The 22,767-nt window shown below is 39.1% G+C and overlaps 2 protein-coding genes across 2 annotated transcripts; both read left to right on the top strand.

Annotated features, from left to right (window-relative positions):
• Nucleotides 1–1,703: 1,703 nt before the first annotated feature.
• LOC18044990 lies at nucleotides 1,704–11,125 on the top strand. Its single transcript, XM_006436843.2, has 10 exons — nucleotides 1,704–1,829; nucleotides 2,427–2,594; nucleotides 3,474–3,566; nucleotides 3,646–3,713; nucleotides 3,958–4,030; nucleotides 4,184–4,299; nucleotides 4,420–4,524; nucleotides 4,925–5,024; nucleotides 5,599–5,823; nucleotides 10,982–11,125. The coding sequence occupies exons 3-9, from the start codon at nucleotides 3,483–3,485 to the stop codon at nucleotides 5,773–5,775; spliced, it is 723 nt and encodes a 240-aa protein (XP_006436906.1). The 5' UTR covers nucleotides 1,704–1,829; nucleotides 2,427–2,594; nucleotides 3,474–3,482; the 3' UTR covers nucleotides 5,776–5,823; nucleotides 10,982–11,125.
• A 6,239-nt stretch (nucleotides 11,126–17,364) lies between these two features.
• LOC112099107 lies at nucleotides 17,365–19,416 on the top strand. Its single transcript, XM_024186209.1, has 2 exons — nucleotides 17,365–17,944; nucleotides 18,299–19,416. Exons 1-2 carry the CDS (start codon nucleotides 17,365–17,367, stop codon nucleotides 19,414–19,416), a joined length of 1,698 nt encoding a protein of 565 aa, XP_024041977.1.
• Nucleotides 19,417–22,767: the final 3,351 nt, after the last annotated feature.

The following is a 22,767-nucleotide window of genomic DNA, read 5'->3' as shown; positions in this document are numbered from 1 at the left end:
AAATAAATTGAATATGTTTTAAGAACATAGGTTATTAACCTTGATACTTTAGAAAATTATAAAATAAAAAAGGTGAAATTTCAAAATAAGAAACATGTAATAATTCTTAGGTTGTAAAATTTTATTATTTTAATATTACAAAACTTTACTTTTTTATTACATTTTTGTTTTTAGCATTAATTGACATGTTAGTTTATTTATACATACAATATGTTAATTTACCTATAAAATATCAATATATATATAGCCAACAAAGTCATAGAAAGATAAATAAAGAATAATATAAAAGGAAGTTAGTTTTTTTTTTAAGAATATTTCAAAAGCATTTGAGCTTCATGTTTCTTGAGAATTATCATTTTTAAAGATATTTAAGTTTGTGAATCTTGTTGTAATGATAATTTATTATTTATTCTTGATTAAAAATAATTGAATAGTAAATTTATTGATTTCCAAATGCTCTTTTAAATATAGGGTAGTTGCTTAATTTTTATTGTATTAGCCTAAACTTTGTGATAATAGCTAATCAACCATTGTAAAAGATCTACCACGATTATCTTTACTTTCTCTATATCCCTCTAGACCATCATCACTCAAAAAGTTAAAGGTCTGTTTGACACATTGTATTATATTATGTAATGCACATGTATTATATTATATTATATTACATTTTTTTTTACATTATATTATTATATTATATTAGCAGTATATTATAATAATTATAATAAAATCATACAACGTTTGGTAATTGGTATTATCTTGTACTGCATTAATTTTGTACTAATATTAAACTAAAATTATTTAAATTTATTATTAATTATATTAAATTATTATTTTCATATTAATTATTTTTAAATAAATATAATATGATATAATAAAATAATATTATAATATAATTTATTTTTATATTTTTATTTATTATAATAAAAAAATAATTAAAATATATGTAATGCTTAATTAAGGTAAAATAATAATAATGGCAGTGGTATTACTTAATAGTCAAAACAAAAAAAAAAATTTATAAAGTTTAATGACGACGACAACATTAATATTAATATAATAATTAGAATAATAAGATTAATAAATTTTATTAATATTAATAAAATAATATTAATAATAATTCAATAATAAATATAATATATTTGAATAATAGTGACAGTAATAAAATTAATAAATAATAATAATGATAACTAATTAAAGCAATCATAACAATTTAAATAATAAATTTTAATAATAATAATAATAATGACATTAATAAATAATAATAATAACAAATAATTTTTTTTCAAAAGTCATTTTATGATTTTATCCAAAGAAAATGACTTATATATAAAAATTTGTAACTTATAATATCTATTCAATTTTTTTATAAAATATAAGGTAGTGTAGTGTGAGTTTTGGGAAAAGACAAAATTCAGTGATATATTGTAACTGTTGCACGGTAGGCAGACCTTTTATATATATATATATATATATATTTTTTTTTTAAAATTTTGTATAGAGACCATTAAACGTAATGTGCAACTCTTAATTAGTCATTTTTTTCATACGATTTACACTAATAAATTGACCAATTTGTTTTTTTTTTAAAAAAACAAACGAATCTAACGGCTCATATCGACCTTGAAGTTTTGTACAATTGCTGGAAAGTGGGACCCATCAGTAAATGTATCACAGCCTTTTGCTTTTTTTTTTTTTAAAAAAAAAAAATTCGTTTCCGTTGCTTGTTTCTTCTTGAACGGCCACCACGGGTAACAGCCTCAACCGGCGACCCACGAATATCAATTTCACAAATAATTTCTTTTTTCCTTTTACGTAAAAGAAAGCAACAAGTAAGCTCCTTTACCATTCAATTGCTGTTTTTTTTTTTTCAATTATTGAATGTATACTTCTGGTATTTTTACCGTCGCAAAAATCGACAAACTGTTTGGTTCCCTGGAGCATTAGGGAAAATAAGAGAAAATTTTAAAAAAAAATGATTTTTTTTTATTTTCTGTTTAATTGAGCTCAGTGGTTTCTGTTTTTGTTTGGATCTACGGAATATGTTTATTTATTTATATATTTTTTTATGTAGGATCGGGATTTAGTTTTATGATATCAATTTTTTAGGGTTTAGAACAATAATGATAGTAATTCACTATTTTACGTACTTATACTTCTATATAGGCCATGCTTTGATCAATGTAAAAAGTTTTCATGAATTTCTGTAATTTACTAGCAAGGGCACTGAGTCAAAGAGAATTCAGATGGCAGTAGCTATTTAGCATAGGCATATTATTGATCCTATTAGGATAGGATTGCGATTTGATGATATTGGAATCCTCATAATCTTCTGTGTTAATGCATAAATGACTGTGCTATTACTGTGATTTCTATAACAATATGTATGCTTTAACGACTACACCGCTGCCGCTGTCAAATCCGTTCAGGTGCGCGGGCGCTGCGTCTAGCCGTCCTTGAGCCGATTTGCTTCCTCGTTCCAGGCTTCAGTTGCTGTCGTCTCTGCCATTCTTGAGCCGATTCACTTCCGCGTTCCTGCTGCTGTTGTCTCTGCCAACGCTGCCTCCGTGTTCGTTCGCCATCGTCAGCCGCACTAGGTAATTTCAAATTTACATACATTTTGTAGCAATTTGAAATGGTGTATGAATGGGACAGGTCTATTATAATTTCAAATTTGTATAATAGCTGTTTATAACTCAACCGGGTATGGCCAAAAGGACTCGTTGAGGATGTTTTATTGGTAATTGATATTTGTTTTTCAATTTTTTGCATTAGTGATCTGGTCATTAGAATAGGCAATTTAGAAACTGATCTGGGGATTATAAACATGACTGGTAATAATGCCCCCTTTTCTTTTAAATTTGCAATGTGTTAGGAGTCGAAGCCGCATCCAAAATACCAAACATTGTACCGTGCAGAAAATATTCATACTGCTGATACTAAGGTCGAACCTGAATTGCAATCCAAACCGAAAATTTACAACCAAATTTTCAATCTGAACCAATCCAAAAATTTAAATCCCAAAATTTCAGTTCGGTTTGGGTTTGAGCTTCAATCCAAACGGGTTGAATTCCCCAACCCGAACATTTTGGAACCCAAACTACGTCACTCGGCTCACGTGCAACCCTGCCCCGTTATGTTATGGAAGAATTTAAACCAAACAACCCGAACCGAAACCCAATTTGCCCATCCCGAACTAGAATGCCTATGTGGTGAGATACTTTGGCCCTCCATGCCCTTTTGGGGAAGGATCCTACTTAAAAGGTCTTACAAATCATATTATCGAGAGATTGTGTTTTGTGTAATTCTGCAATTTTTGTTTAGCCCTTGATCAGAAATGAAATGGATTTTTATCAGCTGAGATCTATATAAATTTTTTTTGTCATACAATTACGCCTCTTGTATGTTCTAAAATCACATGATTGTTTAACATCTGTTTGATTCTTTTTTCTTTTTTAATTCTCAAATTGCTGTAGGATTTTCTGATGGGTATTAGTAAAACTGAAATAAATTTGAGGAGGTTGCTTGCCGCTGCGCCTCAGCAACAGAATCAGGCTAAACTTATACATGTAAGTCATGACATTAATGAGTTCAAATTGTTTATTTGCCAAACAATTTATGTCAACGCTTCTGATTTTGGATTTTCAGTATGTTGCCACTCTACGCGAACAATTAGAACAGCTGGCTGAAGAGAGAACTCCTGAAGGGTTACCGAGGTAGGTATGATTTCTTATTCTTTATAGATTACACAAAACACATTTATTGACACCGTAGCTGGGCAATCTCATTTTGCTTATTGTATGTGATCTGAAGAAGAAAAAGAAATGTTGGAAATTTCTGTTTTTATACTTTACTCTTTTTTTTTCTTTTTTTCCTATTGAAAGTGCTTTCATTATGTGGAAGTCATTGATTAATGAGGTTTCGAGGCCATGTACTTATCTTTTGGAGTTGTTCCCACAGAATATCAAAGGCTCAGGTGAATGATTATTCAGAGAAGATTGAAGCCATTGCGTCTAAATTAGTTACTCCATTGGTGCGTGATTTTTTTTTTAATATAATTTGGATAGTGAAGATTTTGGTGGGATTCATTACTTTTCCTTTGTTTCCTCTTTGTCTAGTTGATCAACTGCCTCATTTCTACATTTTTAACTGACAAATACACATTATTAATATTTCTGATTTCTAGCCTCCTGTTCGAGTATCTGAAGACGCTTTAAGGAGTAATTCTTTGAAAACAAGCACTTCTAAATCAGATGGAGAAACTCAGGCTCCCTCATCTCCGGGGCTGAGAAGGCGATTTGTGTAAGTGAATGCTGTAACTAGGCTCCTTGTGATTTTTTTTTTTTAAATTAACTCCTTTGTTTACTCTGCTGTTCTTATAGTTTTTGTTTTGTTTGAACTGATTTTAATTCATTTTTACAGGCCTGCCTCAAATCTTGGAGATAGAACTCAGGGCACTGTTGACGCTGATACATCAGAACCAGTCAAATTGGATGCTCAAGCACATGCTCATATTGAAAAGCAAAGGTAATTTTTTTAGTCTTTGTTGCCAACTTAACTTGAGTAACTAAACATTGAGTGAGGTTGCTCAGTGATTTTGTAGATTTCCTTTCTATTTTTGTTATACTTATGCTCAAATATGTAACAAATATTTGTTTGAATGTATTTTAAAAATCCTGCTTTGGAATGTCCAACCGTTGGCAATCTAGTGCCTTTGCAAGCATCTCGGTTTTAGCTCCAGAAAACAAGTTACCCTGAAGATTTTGATTAGTTTCATTTGAATTTGTGGTAGTGATGGAAGTTGTTTGGACATATACATTTGTAATAATTGTCTAAATATCTATTGCAGTTCTTCAGTGATATTTTGATGTTAATACTTTTGTGTTTCTGTGTTATAATGTTTATATATTAATATTTCTCTTTGCAGAAAGCTTCAAGAGAGCCTGACAGATGAAATGGTTGGGTTGGCACGACAACTCAAAGAGAGTAGTCTCCTAATAAGCCAATCTGTGCAAAATACTGAAAAAGTAAGATTCAACAGTATGTTACCTACTCTTATATTACGTTGTTAATTGAAAATGATAATAAATTAGATTTAAACTTCATAAGTAATTTGTTTAAAGAGAGACGAGCAACTGTAACTGAGGAGAAAGTTGTACACGAGGACACTTCTATGGTACCATTCTAGTAGAATCTTATCACGCACTTTTAAGTTCTAGCTCACTTACATAATCGCTGTCAGGATTGGTTGATTACAACGAATGTGTACGAGGTAAAAAATTAATTGGATAGGCTTACAGATGGTGTTTAGGGGCATCCCGATACACGACGTTCTCAAAACTGAGACATATGAGTATATATGTTGGGCATACCTGATGCATCATGTGAAAATCTGATAAACATCAGATTTAATCCTAATATTCATGCAAGTGTCTATTCTCTACATTTAGTTTGACTACTACAATTGTGATTGTTCATCAGATATAGGAATTTAGTACTTGAACATGTGCAAGTTACAACTGGGTCAGAAAGCTTCTATTTCTCTTGTTTTACACACTTCTATGGTACAAGTGATAATGGTTGATAATGGTTTGGGTGCAGGTGCTTGATTCAACCGAGAAGGCTATTGAGCAAAGCCTGGCAAGCACTGGCCACACTAATATGCGGGCTATGAAGATATACTCAGAGAGTTCTAAGACTACATGTTTTACATGGCTACTAATGCTTGTAATGACTTGTATTTTTATCATGGTTGTGCTTCTCATTCGTGTCACCTAAAGTGATGATTATCTCATGCTTTCTTTCTGAGATCTGGCCACAAGGTAACTGTAGAATCACTGTACATATTAGCATTTAGATTTTATTTATTTATTATTTTATTACCTAATAAGGAGATTTAGTTGTTGACTAATTCTAATTTTAGTTAGTCTCCTAATTTAGTGGGATTCCTGATTTGAAGGAATTTGCTTCTGATTTAGTGAGCTAGAATACCGGCTACCTTAATATATATGTATCCTCGTGTAGTTCATTGGAATTAGACTAAATGAGAATAACTATTTTTCTCTGAAACTCACATGGTATCAGAGTCTCATACGATCCTCCTCTGAAAACCTAATCTTGTGAATTTCATTCCCTATTCTCATTCTAATCAATACCCTACAGATCTTCTATCCTTCAAGCCTCATCTACAATATTTTTTTTTTCTCGATTCCTCTGAACCAAAACATGACAAAAATAGGAGCAGCGTTGCAAACCTCCTCCTCTAAGGTCACGTCTAAATCAGATTCAACCCCGATGACAGCCACCCATGGTAACTCCGAATCTGGATCCATTCTCATTATCAGCCATAAATTAAATGGACAGAACTACCTCCAATGGTCCCAATATGTGTTAATGTTTATTTCCGGGGAAGGTAAAGATGAATATCTCACCGATGAGATTGAAATTCCTGAGAAAGGATATCTAAAACACATGCTGTGGAAGAGTGACAACAACATGATTATGTCATGGCTGATAAATTCCATGAACAATGATATAGGTGAAAACTTTCTTCTTTATGGCACAGCGAAGGAAATATGGGACGCAGCAAAGGAGACATACTCAAGTTCTAAGAACACAGCAGAACTATTCTAAATTGAAACTATCTTGCACGATTTCTGTCAAGAGAATCTCTCTGTCACACAGTATTTCAACACTCTAACAAGGCATTGGCAGCAACTTGATATGTTTGATACCCATACATGGAAGTGTGCAGATGATGCAGTCACTTATAGAAAAATCGTAGAGCAAAAGAGGATCTTCAAATTCCTGTTAGGATTAAACAAGGAGTTGGATGAAGTAAGGGGACGAATTATGGGGACTAAACCACTGTCCAGCATTAGAAACGTGTTCTCTGAGGTTAGGCGTGAAGAAAGTAGGCGCAAGGTGATGATGGGATCTCAAGAAGTTACAACTAATCCATCACTGCTTGACAGTTCTGCGCTTGCTGTCCGAGGAACCAACACTAGCTCCAATGACAACCGTCAACAACAAGGAAGCCCTGGTGCGACCACTGCCTCAAGTCTGGACACTGGAAGGAAAGTTGCTGGAAACTTCACGGGAAACCAGCTGATTGGAAGTCAAACAAGCCTAACCGTGATAAAGAAAGTCGTGCTAATGCAGCTTCATCAACGGAGGAGAAAACTTCAAGTGAATCAAGTGGATTCAGCAAAGAACAAATGGAAATTCTACAGAAAATGATCTGCCTTAGTCTTTCGCAATCTACTAGCCAACTTCAAGCAACCAGTATGAAGGCACAACGAAGTAGTTTTCCTGTTGCTCTTAATACTAGCAGTGACCAAGGTGAATCATGGATTGTAGACTCTGGCGCATCCGACCATATGACAGGGGATGTAACACTCTTGCACAATCACTGTCCTCAAACGGGTAATTCTTCTATTCGTATAGCAGATGGTTCTCTCTCCATGGTCTTAGGAATAGGATCTGCTCATCTAACAGAAGATATAATTCTCACCCCTGTTTTTCACGTTCAAAATCTAGACTGTAATTTATTTTCAGTTAGAAAATTTAGCCAAGATCTTAATTGTGTTGCTAAATTTTTCCCACGCTTATGTGAATTTCAGGGAATGGAATTGGGGAAGACGATTGGCAGTGCTGAGTTGGTGTCAGGTCTCTATCTATTTAGAGCCAATAATCCTCCAAGTAGACAAGCTGGTTACTCAAGTTGCAACATGTCCACTAGTGTATCAAAGAGTCTGTCGTCACTTCATTCTTCTATTTTCCATTCTAGTGTCAATAATGTGGATGAAATCATAATGTGGTACTTTCGCCTCGGCCATCCCAACTTTGTGTATCTAGGAAAAATATTTCCTAAATTGTTCATCAATAAAAAACCAAATTCATTTCATTGTGAAATATGTCAATTTTCTAAACATACACGTGCAAATTTTCCTTCAATTCCTCACTTACCTACCTGTCCATTCACCATGATTCATAGTGATGTATGGGGTCCATTAAGAATTAAAAGCCTCACAGGGGCTCGCTGGTTTGTGTCTTTTGTGGATGATCTCACTCATCTGACTTAGATATTTCTCATGAAAAAAAAATCTGAAGTTAACCATATCTTCCAGAAATTTCATATGATGGTCTAAAATCAGTTCAATGCTCAAATCCAAGTCTTTAAAACCGACAATGCTAGAGAATACTTCAAGTCTCATCTTGAGTCATATCTTTCACATCATGGCATAATACATACCAGCTCATGTGTAGATACCCCTCAGCAGAACGGAGTGGCTGAAAGAAAAAATCGCCACCTTCTTGAGGTAGCTCGGGCACTCTTATTTACATCCAATATGCCGAAGTATTTCTGGGGTGAGGCAGTCCTTACTGCGGCTTACCTAATCAATCGAATGTCTTCTAGGGTTTATAAATTTCAAAGTCCTCATCAAGTTCTCCTCAAAACCTATCCTCACACCAAATTTATCTCCTCAAATGTTCCTATAAGAGTTTTTGGGTGCTCAGCCTTTGTTCATAATCATTTCCTAGATAGATCTAAATTAGATCCTAAATCCATCAAATGTGTCTTCCTAAGTTATTCATCAAACCAAAAGGGTTACAGATGCTACTCTCCCATTACCAAAAGGGTCTACAATTCAATGGATGTCACTTTTTTTGAACATGAACCTTATTACCCAAAATCTGACATTCAAGGGGAGAATGTAAGGGAATCTCAATTTTGGGATGAACTTCTCATCAAAGAATCCTCTGAAATTCAGCATGCATCTCCACCTTTTGTCCTTCCCTCGGATTCAAACTACACACCAAACCCCAACCTTGAAATTCCATCGTCTAATAGTCCATCATCCTCAAAACATAGGTCTACACAACTTGAATCTTCCCAGCTCCGTGTCTATACTAGGAGGAAAAATGAAAACAAGGAGAGTGAGAACCTTGCACCTCTCATGCAATGCCATGACTCCAACCCGAATTCTAATCCTGCTCAAGTTCACTCAAGTGAGGCCGATCATTCTCCTGAGTTAATTTTGCCGATGATTGATGATGCAGATGTTCCTATTGCTCTAAGGAAGGGTGTAAGATCATGTTCGAGTCATCTGATTGGAAATTTTGTGAGCTATAACTCTCTTTCTCCAGCATACAGGGCATTACTTCCCTTGACAGTGTACAAATTTCGAGAACTATTCATGAGGCTCTTAAACATCCAGGATGGCAAAAAGCTGTACAGGATGAGGTCACTGCGCTTAAAAAGAATAGAACATGGGTAATCACAGATCTACCAGCTGGAAAAAGACCAGTAGGTTGCAGGTGAATATTTACCATCAAACACAAAGCAGATGGAAGCATTGAAAGACTCAAAGCTCGGTTAGTTGCTAAGGGATTTACACAATCATATGGTATTGACTATCAAGAAACTTTTGCTCCAGTTGCCAAACTTAATACCATCCGAATACTCATTTCACTTGCTGTTAATTTTGATTGGTCATTACATCAACTAGACATTAAAAATGTTTTTCTAAATGGCGACCTTGAAGAAGAAGTCTATATGGAAGTGCCACCTGGAATAGAAAGTTCTCACACTAAAAGTAAGGTATGTAAACTGCTAAAGTCTCTCTATGGACTCAAGCAGTCTCCCGTGCATGGTTTGGTAAGTTTGCCAAGTTTGTGACCAAATGTGGGTATAAACAGTGCCAATCAGATCATACCTCAATTGTTAAGTTCTCAACAGAGAAGAAAATTACAATTTTGATCGTCTATGTTGATGATATCATTCTTACTGGTGATTTTGAGGAAGAATTACAGTTTTTGAAACAACATTTAGCTCAGGAATTTGATATTAAGGACCTCGGTAATTTAAAGTACTTCCTTGGCATGGAGATAGCAAGGTCAAGAGAAGGCATTGCAGTGACCCAATGGAAATATGTATTGGATTTGTTGATGGAAACAGGGATGCTCGGCTGTAAACCAGTAGATACACCAATGGACTCAAGCAAAAAGTTTGGCACAGAATCAGAGAGTGTTCCTGTGGACAGGGGGAGATACCAGAGACTTGTTGGAAGGCTAATCTATCTCTCCCATACACACTCAGACATTGGATTTGCTGTCAGTTCAGTGAGTCAATTCATGAACAATCCAAGGGAAGAGCATATGGAGGCCGTGTATAGGATCCTAAGGTACCTTAAGTTGACACCTGGAAAGGGATTAATGTTCAGGAAAAACAACAAACGGGAGATTGATGTATACACTGATGCAGACCACGCAGGGAACATAATGGACATGCGCTCTACTTCTGGCTATTGTTCATATGTTTGGGGAAATCTTGTTACATTGAGAAGTAAGAAACAATCAGTTGTCTCTCGGAGCAGTGCAGAATCTGAGTTCAGATCATTGGCAATGGGTATTTGTGAAGGTATTTGGATTCATCGATTACTTAGAGAGCTGGGAATGATAGATAAGCAACCTATCAGGCTATTCTGTGATAACCAGGCAGCAATCAGCATTGCTAAAAACCCAATGCACCATGATAAGATGAAACATGTTGAGATTGATCGCCACTTCATCTTAGAGAAGATTGAAAATAGCACTGTCCATATTGTCTACATTCCTACTCAACATCAAACTGCAGACATCCTTACTAAAGCTCTTCCAAGAACTAGATTTGAATAATTGAGTTGCAAGCTAGGCATGTACAATTTGTACAACCCAGCTTGAGGGGGAGTGTAGAATCACTGTACATATTAGCATTTAGATTTTATTTATTTATTATTTTATTAACTAATAAGGAGATTTAGTTGTTGACTAATTCTAATTTTAGTTAGTCTCCTAATTTAGTGGGATTCCTGATTTGAAGGAATTTGCTTCTGATTTAGTGAGCTGGAATACCGGCCACCTTAATATATATGTATCCTTGTGTAGTTCATTGGAATTAGACTAAATGAGAATAACTCTTTTCCTCTAAAACTCACAGTAACAGAGGCCAACTTTTGCCACGTGGCTCTCATGGCTCTATGGCTCTCCTCGCTCTTAATTGAAGAATGAAGACTGCTTTGTTTTGGCTCTATATACCTGTAATTGAAGATTTTCTTTTTTATGGTGTTATGTGTAAAGATAGGGGTGGGTACGGTTCGATCCGGTTCGGTTCGGATCGAAATTAAATAGAACCGATTTAAATCGATTATTTGATAAAAAGAACCAAATAAGAACCGAACTCAATAAAAATCGAACATAAACGGATCTTTTCAGATCGGTTAGGTTCGGGTCGATTTTTTCAGTTTTGGACTTATTTTGAATTTTTAAATTTTTAGCTCATTAGGCCTTATGAATGTAATAATTTTTTTCAATAATTAATTTATCCTAATTTCATTACAAATATTAACAATAAATACAAAGTATTCAAAACACATTTTATCACTAATTTCTGAAATTATAACATATATATATACCTGTAATCGTGTGTGTGCATGTCTATTTTAGTTATCTTATGCAACCAATTAAAATTTAACACGTGTCTATTTAAATAAAATTCTAAGAATAATCCGATTTTTCGGTTCAGCTGAGTGAACCAAATACCGAACCTGCATTTCGGTTTTTTTTTTACAAACTATATATTTCAGTTATTTTTTAAAATTAAAACCGCTTCGAACGGTACAGTTCGAATCGGTTCGGTTCAGTTTTCTCTAATGCCAATTTTTTTGCCCATGTAAACACATGCTAAAGCAGAAGTAAAAGTGTATTGGCTAGATGTTTCTAGCAAATAACACGTATCCTTGATTATTTTTTATGAAAAGCTTTTACGAAAACACTGCCATACACCACCTGACTTCTTTGTCTTCTTGCAATCACATTTGTTGGCCAGCTGTCAAAATAATTCACTTTCCCTTCGAGGATACATTAATTTCGAGCATACTTAGGTTCGAGAATTGAAAACATAGTTAAATTTGACTGCAAAATTACTATGTCTGTTATCTGTGAACTTGGATATTTTAATTGGGCTTAACTAACTGCGTGAGTTGGGCCCATAGGCCATCAAAGTTAGGGATAGTAAAATGTGGGCTTGAAAAAGTTCAGGTCCAAACCCATTAGCAGAAAAGAAAAAAGGTCGGGTCCATCACTAACCTAGGCCAGACTTGAGCATTCACTTAATTTAATAATTTTTTTAAATTATTGTAAACTTAAAATGAGGTAACAATCAATAAATTATTATAATCAACAATAAATTAAAGAAAATGAATATTTAAAATAAAATAATAAATAAAAAAATGAAGCAAATAAAAATTTAAAAAATTAATTTTTTTAATACTTGATTCTTTAATTCAAACACTCGATTAATCAATTAACACTTAAAAGATGGATTAATATCATAAGTTTAGGTTTTTTTATTAATTATTAATATATAAATTATGAATTTAAATTTTCTTTTTTTATTTTCTATTATTTTTAAATTTTAATTTATTATTCTAATTTATAATTTATTTTAAAAAAATAGAACATTTTGGCCTAGCTTGGACTTTTTTTTCTTTAAGCTCTTATTCAGGCTCTTCATGTGAAGACTCGGGCCAAAGCCCATAGAAATAATCTAGGCTTAGATCGGCTCAAACTTTTTTACCATTCCTAATCAAAGTATTTGACATTCTAAATGGATTTCTACAGCCACCACAGGCCGACCCAGTCTTTTTAACCATTTCGAATCAAATTATTTGACATTCTAACCGGGTTTCTATAGCCACCTGCTTCTCATCTCGTGTACGAAGTAGTAAGTTCTCGTGTGTGTGTGTGTGAGGCCTGATCTGGTATGGCGCGCATGGCAAGCTCCCATTGGCAAAGCTATGAGACCCATAATTCAGCTCCGCCAATGGGATTGAGCTTATGTATGCATATACTCTTCATGATCGGTTGAGAGTTGCATGATGACATAAATTCAACGAGAGGAAGTGTATATATCGAAAGTGAAGCGTACTCTATCATTTGGAGAAAGGCATAACATGGTAACTTAATTCTTTGCACCTAAATCATTCAGTGCTCCGGTACTGATGAATGTGCCAACAAAATATAAGAGCTCTATTTTAGATCAGGGTCAAACTAAAAACAATTCATGCAAAATTACAGGTACCTTCCAAAGCCTTATTGAATTCTGTGTGTTATCTATCTATACAGTTCAATTGTTGTCTTTGTTTCTTCAAACCACATTCTCAAATTCATTTTTCTAATTTAAAAACTCGTTTTGTTCTAAATTAAAATTTTTTTATTAGGGTCTTCAATGATATACCATGTACCATATGGAAAAAAATCTTCAGTCATTCGTTCGTAGACCCACCTCTCTATATCAAATTAACATTTAGTTAGTTATGGAGAAAAACAACATGTAATGTGGGTTTAACAGGTGGTCATATTGTGATGATAAGTCTACCCATTCCTCTTATAACACATTTGCTAATTAGTAATCAGAATGAACTGAAACGATAATAGAGTGGAATCCATATGTGTTAGAATCCAACACGTAATGTGAGTTTAACACGTGGAATGCTTTCTTTAGTTACAGGAATCGAAATCGAATAAATTGTATTGTCATTTATGTGTTTACTTTATCTTAAAATCATAATGAATTGTTACGAGTTACTAAACTGACCTTAGTTGATTATTATCATTATTTATTATGATAATTGTGGTGGTGGCGGTGATGATCGGTGGTGGTGATGATGATGATGATGATTATTATTATTATTATTATTAATCTCGTCTTTAAAAGCAAGGCGAAGGATCTCTGGATTGTAGGGCAAGTTTTAATTAATGCAAACAATCAGATTACAATAACTTGAGAATGTAAGTTGTAATTGTTAGAAAAATATTATAAAGTGTCTATTTTGAGGCTAATTTTGAGCAAGATGAATATTGGAAAAATAAACTTACATAATTGATTTGAAACCTCATTTGTGAGCTCTTTGCAAAGAACTATAGAATGTTCAAATCGGTATTTGGGTAAATGAGAAATTGGATCTCAAAAAGCACCCATTTAGTGTGAAAAAAATGAATCAAATCCCCACATGGGATTTTAACTTGAATCCTATAAATTAGCTTCCAGTTCATTTGCAAAATACACCAAAATCCAAGTGATTTTATAATCTTCTTTCTTAAGCAAATATTCTCTAGTTTTAAGCTTCAGTGTGATAGAGTTTAAACATTTATATGAAGTTCTTTAGAATAGTGAGGTTATGCTGTCAATACTATTCGAATTTGTTTTATCTTGGGAGATAGATGCTAATACAATTTAAACACCATTGTGAAGGTGGTGAATCTATTTTAAGGACACAATATCTTTACAAGCCTCGAGTTAGTGTATTTTTGTTTTATTTCATATTGTTAAATTATATGTTATATCTTTGTTGTTTCAATTTAATTTTATTATTATTACAAAATTGTGATAAGTGTTTAAGAGGCTTATTAATAAGCTCAAGTGCACTAAAATGGTTAAGCGAGATCATTGTGACCCTCCAATTTTTCTTAGAAACCTAATTAGTGTATTTTTACATACAAAGTAGAGTGTCTTATATCACTTACTAATTTATAATAATATGCGAACAATTATAATTTTTCATATGAAATATTTCATCTTATATTCTTAAAAAAATTTCAAATCCCTTACCTTCAACGGCTGGAAGGGATACTGTTGATCCACAATATATAAAAGCTCCTTGTGCTCTTTATTAACCGCGTCAAAAATATCAATGAATAGCTTTTCTACAAGGTCCATCACCTACATGAACAAACTGAAGTTAGATAAGAGTAATAAATTCGAGCCAAATTAAAACAACAAAGAAATTTGATATATCTCAAAATAGTGCTTCTCAAGCTCCATTTCTGCTACCAGCCCTGTGAACCCCCACAAATGGCGATGAGTGTTCGACTTTTCTGCTCTACAAGCAAGGCCAACAGTAAAGACTCTCTTTAAATCACCATTGATAGTTATTCGCTTATGGAGCTATGGAAACGGAGCAAGGCAAGCAAATTTTTCGTGGTACTAAAGAGTAAAAACTGCAGAACCTCCCTCAACTGAAAATCAAGATGGATTTGTCTATGTCAATGAACTTTTTAAGCAACGGGTTCATATCTTTGCACAGTGATGTAGAAGATTAAGTCCACACTTCACATCTCCAGCATGTAATTACCAATTGGGATGAAGCGAACTTCAATTTGCAAAAATTGAATTATTTACTGAAGACTTCCAAGTCCAAGCACCGATGTTTAAGTCTCGTATCCAGGTTGACACGAAGACCTACATGTCTTCATTCCTGCACCATTCAAATAATTAAAAAGTATCTCTCTTGCGCCAAGTTACCTGATTGAGCACGAATATATAACAAATGAACTTAATTAAAAGCTTCACAATTGCAATTTGGAATAATTATATAGACGAAATCAATTCTTCGAATTTCAGCTAACTTGGCAAATCCCATGGATCATAATTGCAACTATTAATGTGGGAATGATTGGGACAGGCAAAGGGGAGGAGAAGACCTTGCATTTTAGGTACTGGAAGACCAGTTCTTCATCTGTTGGCTGGAATCTAAAGCCAGGGGCAATCTGGTTACTCCATCTATAACAAATTGGAATTTGTCCATGCTCTGATTCGACCCCGAATGTTTCTTCAACAATTATTCTATGTTTGCTAAAACAAGCAACTAATGTTAAATATTTACAGTGCTCAGACAAGCAAGTTAAGTACTTATATGAAAAGTACGAATAAAGAGATGAAGAGAGCAAATCAATTAAAGAAGAAAAAAGAGACGGTTATTTATGGTAATGTTGACACACTGAAGTAGGGATATTATAGACAATATTATCTTTATTTAAGAGAGTGAATGGCTGACACTTAATACAATGAGTTTAGGGGCATGCATAGATTTTGTGGGTGGAAATTGTGCTATCAAGTTAAAACGAGAGAATGGCCCGCGGTGATGGTTTACGGAGTGATTTTCAAAACTGCGGTGATGGTTTACGGAGTTATTTTTAAACAATTTTATTTAATTAGTCATCTGAATTTGAGTTTTCGTAGACGTATAGACTAAAAAATTGATTTGAACTTTATTCATGTTGATGCGGGATTCTGGTTCTCCTCTGCCTACGACCAGGATCTCTGCTCGATCAACTTCACCACGACCAGGAGGTCTCCGCGTAAGGCTTCTTCCCCGGAGGTTCCTGCGCACACAGACAAGTCAGAGTACGCCGGTTGTTTTCCCGGCGCAAACCCTCCGACGCTCAAGTCAGATATGAAGGTTCGGGGAACGCTCGCCACCAATCTTATGGCTCTTCGATTGTTTTCTCTCTTTTAGAATCGAAATTGCTAACCCTTTTACCTTCGTTGGCTACCTTTTTATAGGCTTCCTCTGAATCCCAGTTTTCCGATTTTTCCGAGACGGTCTGGGGCTCTGACTGCTGCGTTATGGGCAAACGGGGGATCTTGCGTGTTACGCCATGGTTCAGGGGAAGGCGTGGCTGTCGTGGTTTTGCGAGATCTTGCGTGTTACGTCACGGTTCAGGGGAAAGCGTGGCTGTCGTGGTTCTGCGAGATCTTGCGTGTTACGCCACGGTTCAGGGGAAAGCGTGGCCGTCGTGCCTAGATTCTCGGGCTGGAGAGCATGTCTTGCCAACTGCCGTCGACCGGGTCTCCTCGCCTATCGACCTCTAGCCGGAATGGCCGTATACCTCTTATAGGGAATTGGCCTCGTGGATGACAACATCGTGGACGAGCAGGATATTTCTGCTCCTGTTCCTCCGCGCACCAGGCTTTTACGGAACACACCGGTTCGCAGGACTCTGCCATCGGATATCTGCTCGTCATATCTGCTCGTCATTCCTGGTCTCGTCGACGTATTTCTCCCAAACAGTATCTCTCCCAAACACCGGTCCCCCAGTTTCTGGTGTTGGGTAATGTAGTGGACCAGCAGTGGAAACTCGACGGTTTTTGCTCGCGTGGGACTGGAAAAGGCTGCCAAGAGTCGTGTCGCATTTAATTGCGGATGTGGTGATGTGGCGGAAATCTACCCTTCCATTTGAATTTCAAACCTACGGTTGCGAGATTCTCGGAATATGCGTCATTAAATGCTGGCAGCCCAAGAGTTTGCTTCTCAGTAAGAAAACCCAAAATCTTCAAACACGAACTCGTCATTTTCTCCATTCTTGTCTCTCCGGCGAATGAACCTCGGCACCAAAGCTGTCATCCCTGTCTCTCCCTGACCGAGTCCCTGCTTCAGGTATTTCTTCTATTTTCTCGGCACTGGTTAGTTGTAGGTAATTTCCTTTCTCTCTGCTTTGCTTGAGGTTGTAGTTGGCGGTGGTGTTTTGGGTAGAACTTAGGATATGTCGAAGGGTAAGGAGAAGGTCGTTGAGGTTGGTGACGACGAACTAGGTTTTTTGCCTAGTCTGCCTGCTGATTCTGCTTTTGACCCCGGGGCCCCCTTAGAACCCACTAGGTCTAGTGTCGGGACTAGCGCTAGGAGGATGTCCCCCCAAACGACCTCCACGAGCGGAAGTAGTGGTGAAGAGGGATCTTCTGGCTCTGGAGGCACCTTGAGTGAGAAGGGGGAAGGTGATTCTGGTGAGGTGTCTCCATCTGGAACATCACGACCAGAAGAACGGGGTACAGTAGGAGGTAGAGCCTTGTCGCGTGATTATGCCATTGATTACATGTCGTGTACGACCACGTTTGACGAGCTCAATGACCTCCAACTTAGGTATAGTATTCCTGGTGAGATACCTCTCAAGGTCCCGGGAAAGAAGGATGCTCCCAGCCGGCCTCCTAGGGGGTATGTTACCCTGTACCTGGACAGCTTTAAGTACGGGCTGAGGTGTCCCTTGCAACCTTACTTTGCCCGGATACTTAACGGGCTAAATCTAGCTCCTGGTCAGCTGAATCCTAATGGGTGGAGAGTGCTCTCTGGTCTGTTCATATTGTGGGACAGATGTTGCCAAAGCGAGCCCACGGTTGATGAGGTGAAGCACCTGTACCAGCTAAAGAGCAGCCCCAAAGATGCCGGCTGGTACTACTTCCAATCTAGCGCCAAGACAAGGAAACCTATAACCGACCTCCCTACTGGTGGTGGTGGGAATTGGAAGAGAAAATTCTTTTTTGCTGGGGGTCCTTGGGGTCAGGTCGCACAAATGGACGGGAAGGATTATCGGGTCCCACCCCGTTTCACGGTCCCAGGTTGCCTGCTCGCTCCGGATGCTTTGTATCCATAGTTGTTCTTGTTTTATTGGCTTGTTTCTAACCAAGTGTCTGTTTGTGTTGTAGTTTCTTGGGGTGTTCATTTCCCACTCCGACCTGGCCAGCTCAAACGGGTTGAGGCTGTGCTAGTCAATTCCTGCTCGAGCCGGGAACTGTTAACCACATACAACTTGCTCGAGTCTCGCTTGATACTTCCTGGCCATAGGATGGAGGACGCTGTGATTGGGGCTCTGACCCGAAAACGTTCTCGACCTCCAACCACGAACAGGGACGAGAGTAAGGATGCCCCTACCGCAAAGCGGGCCAACATCGTGCAGCAGGCCCCACCCTTGAAGATTTTACCTCCGGCTCCTGTAAAAGTCGGGGAAGCTAGTGGAGTAGCCACAGATCCTGCTACCTCTTCTCCTCCTGTCGGGCCTCGATCTCGCTTACCTGACAGCCGAGCAGAACAACTGGTCCCTTACCTCAATGAGTTTACTAAATCCGTGAGCAATAAGGACCTGGAGGACTTTGACGGCCGCACCTTGGGTGAGCTGGTGGGGGCCATGCAGCATAGCGCTTTCCACCTCAGCTGCATGACCACCTATTACAAGGCTAAGGTTGGCCGCTACGACCGGAAGATGAAGGAGGATATTCAATCGGCGACGAGCAGAGCTGACGTTGCCGAGAAGAAAGCAGCGGAGCTGAATCTCGAGAATCTGAAGCTGATAGAGCAAGAATCACTTGCTCAAGCAAAAGCCATTACCCTCGAGGAGGAGCTTACCAAAGTCCAGGAGGATCTGCAAAGGCAGAAGGCTATGTATGAGGCTCAGCTCGAATCTCTCCGTGACTCCCACCGGGCTCAGGTCGAGAACTTGGAGAGGGAGGCCGACAACCAGTACGATCAGGGACTTCGGCATTCCTATCGTTGCATCATGGCCGTCCTCGGGAAGCAACACCCTGACTTGAAGGTGGATGACCTTGCAGCTGGTGTCGCTCGGCATATGGATGAGGAGGCGGCCAAGGAAGATGCCGAGGGGGTAGAGCCGATCGTGATTGAGGAGGAAAACTCACCTCTTCGTGCAGTCCCTGCTGAAGTGGGCGAGGCGAGCACCCCCCCCGGACGCAACTGGCGATACCCCCCCGCACCTGAGGAGGTTCAGCCAACCGATGCTGCTCGGCTCACTGATCTGCCGTCTTTTTGATATATTTCTTTTATTGTAGTGGACAATGTTTATGAAGATTATCCCCTCTGTTAATTATTAACAAATTAATAAAATATTTTTTGATCACTTTCTTGTGTTGTAATTACGAATTAATTTTCGCTTGAGAATCTGCTTGTCCTCGTCTAGACGAGCAAGTTCCGGCTTGGCTCAGGGTTTGGCCGCATGCCTTTGAAGATTTTCCAATGCCTGGGATTCGGTTTGCCTTCGCGCGGTTGAGCAGATCCTGGCACGCTTGGCTTCTGTCTCGCCATAAGATAGGCTTTGAGACTTGGCGAGCCTTTGCATGCCTTGGGAATTTCTTCGAATGTTTTGGGAGTCTGCTCGCCTTCTCGTGGTCGAGCAGATCCTGGCATGCTTGGCTTCTGTCTCGCCATAAGATAGGCTTTGAGACTTGGCGAGCCTTTGCATGCCTTGGGAATTTCTTCGAATGTTTTGGGAATCTGCTCGCCTTCTCGTGGTCGAGCAGATCCTGGCATGCTTGGCTTCTGTCTCGCCATAAGATAGGCTTTGAGACTTGGCGAGCCTTTGCATGCCTTGGGAATTTCTTCGAATGTTTTGGGAATCTGCTCGCCTTCTCGTGGTCGAGCAGATCCTGGCATGCTTGGCTTCTGTCTCGCCATAAGATAGGCTTTGAGACTCGGTGAGCCTTTGCGTGCCTTGGGTTTTTCGAGGATTGGGATTCTGCTACCTTCTCGTGGCCGAGCAGATCCTGGCACGCTTGGCTTCTGTCTTGCCATAAGACAGGCTTTGAGACTGGGTGAGCCTTTGCGTGCCTTGGATTTTTTGAGGATTGGGATTCTGCTGCCTTCTCGTGGCCGAGCAGATCCTGGCACGCTTGGCTTCTGTCTCGCCATAAGACAGGCTTTGAGACTCGGTGAGCCTTTGCGTGCCTTGGATTTTTCGAGGATTGGGATTCTGCTGCCTTCTCGTGGCCGAGCAGATCCTGGCACGCTTGGCTTCTGTCTCCCCATAAGACAGGCTTTGAGACTGGGTGAGCCTTTGCGTGCCTTGGATTTTTTGAGGATTGGGATTCTGCTGCCTTCTCGTGGCCGAGCAGATCCTGGCATGCTTGGCTTCTGGCTCGCCATAAGACAGGCTTTGAGACTCGGTGAGCCTTTGCGTGCCTTGGATTTTTCGAGGATTGGGATTCTGCTGCCTTCTCGTGGCCAAGCAGATCCTGGCACGCTTGGCTTCTGTCTCGCCATAAGACAGGCTTTGAGACTGGGTGAGCCTTTGCGTGCCTTGGATTTTTTGAGGATTGGGATTCTGCTGCCTTCTCGTGGCCGAGCAGATCCTGGCACGCTTGGCTTCTGTCTTGCCATAAGACAGGCTTTGAGACTCGGTGAGCCTTTGCGTGCCTTGGATTTTTCGAGGATTGGGATTCTGCTGCCTTCTCGTGGCCGAGCAGATCCTGGCACACTTGGCTTCTGTCTCGCCATAAGACAGGCTTTGAGACTGGGTGAGCCTTTGCGTGCCTTGGATTTTTTGAGGATTGGGATTCTGCTGCCTTCTCGTGGCCGAGCAGATCCTGGCATGCTTGGCTTTTGTCTCGCCATAAGACAGGCTTTGAGACTCGGTGAGCCTTTGCGTGCCTTGGATTTTTCGAGGATTGGGATTCTGCTGCCTTCTCGTGGCCGAGCAAATCCTGGCACGCTTGGCTTCTGTCTCGCCATAAGACAGGCTTTGAGACTCGGTGAGCCTTTGCGTGCCTTGGATTTTTCGAGGATTGGGATTCTGCTGCCTTCTCGTGGCCGAGCAGATCCTGGCACGCTTGGCTTCTGTCTCGCCATAAGACAGGCTTTGAGACTCGGTGAGCCTTTGCGTGCCTTGGATTTTTCGAGGATTGGGATTCTGCTGCCTTCTCGTGGCCGAGCAGATCCTGGCACGCTTGGCTTCTGTCTCGCTATAAGACAAGCTTTGAGACTGGGTGAGCCTTTGCATGCCTTTGATTTTTCTTACAGTTTCAAGTTCCATCAATTGCAGGTTTTGTGGGTTGTTCTGTATGAACTTGCTTTGACAATAAGGGTGAAAGATAAACGGTAATGAACATGAGCGAAAATAGCTTTCACATGTGTACAAATCTTACTGGAAGTATTTCCGGAGGTGTGCTGCGTTCCATGGGCGTTTCACCCCGTGGCCGTCTGCGCGAATCAGCTTGTAAGCTCCGGGTCCCGCTATCTGCTTGACTCTATATGGCCCTTCCCAATTCGGTCCCAGCACTCCTTGAGTCGAATCTTTGGTGCTCTGATTCACTCTTCTCAATACCCAGTCTCCGACCCTGAATTGCCGTATGTTCACCTTCTGGTTGTAATACCGAGCAACCCTCTGTTGGTAAATGCCTGATCGCTTGGCTGCTTGCTCCCTCCTCTCCGTTAGCAGATCAAGATTCAAACATATCTGCTCGTCGTTCTCCTGCTCATTGAAATGATTTGTCCGGTGTGTGGTCGTTCCTATCTCAGCCGGCACGACCGCTTCATGTCCGAAAGCCAAAGCGAAAGGTGTCTCCCCAGTTGCGGTTTTGTGGGTTGTTCTGTATGCCCATAGCACACCTGGCAGCTCGTCAACCCACGCACCCTTTTTTGCTCCGAGCCTGGTTTTCAAAAGCCTCTTGATGGTCTTGTTGGCTGCTTCTACTTGTCCGTTCGATTGAGGGTGAGCAGGCGAGCAATACTTCAGCTCTATCCCGAGGTCCTGGCAGAAATCCCTGAAGCTGTGATTATCGAACTGCCTGCCATTATCCGTTACCAAGGCATAAGGGATCCCGTATCGGCAGACCAGGTTTCTCCACACGAAGTCTGTTGTTTTCTTCTCTGTGATCCTGCTAAGGGCTTCCACCTCTATCCATTTCGTGAAGTAATCTATAGCAACTATTGCATGCGTTGCTGCTCCTCGTCCTTTTGGCAGTGGGCCGATCAGATCAATTCCCCATTGAGCAAATGGCCAAGGGGAGGCCATGGAGGTGAGCTTCTCTGGTGGTTGGTTGGAGAAATTTGCAAAACTCTGGCAGCTTGCACAACTCCTGGTCTTCTTTTGCGCATCCTGGTGCATTGTCGGCCAGAAATATCCCTGCCTTAGAACCTTGTGGGCCAGGGACCTCCCGCCAGAATGATTTCCGCAAATTCCTTCATGTACTTCTCTCAGCACGTAATCCGCGTCGTCCTCATCCAAACACCGAAGGAACGGTAGTGTATATCCTCGCCGATACAGTACCCCATCGATCATCGTGTATCTCGAGGCCTGGGCTCTAATCTTCCGAGCTCGCAGCTTATCTGGTGGTAATATCCCGTCCCTAAGGTATGAAACTATCGGGTCCCTCCACGAGCATTTTTG

This window comes from Citrus clementina, unplaced genomic scaffold (assembly GCF_000493195.1).
Source record: "Citrus clementina cultivar Clemenules unplaced genomic scaffold, Citrus_clementina_v1.0 scaffold_4, whole genome shotgun sequence".
NCBI lineage: Eukaryota > Viridiplantae > Streptophyta > Magnoliopsida > Sapindales > Rutaceae > Citrus > Citrus x clementina.
The sequence above is the reverse complement of the archived record's forward strand: the minus strand, read 5'-3'. Positions and strand labels throughout refer to the sequence as shown.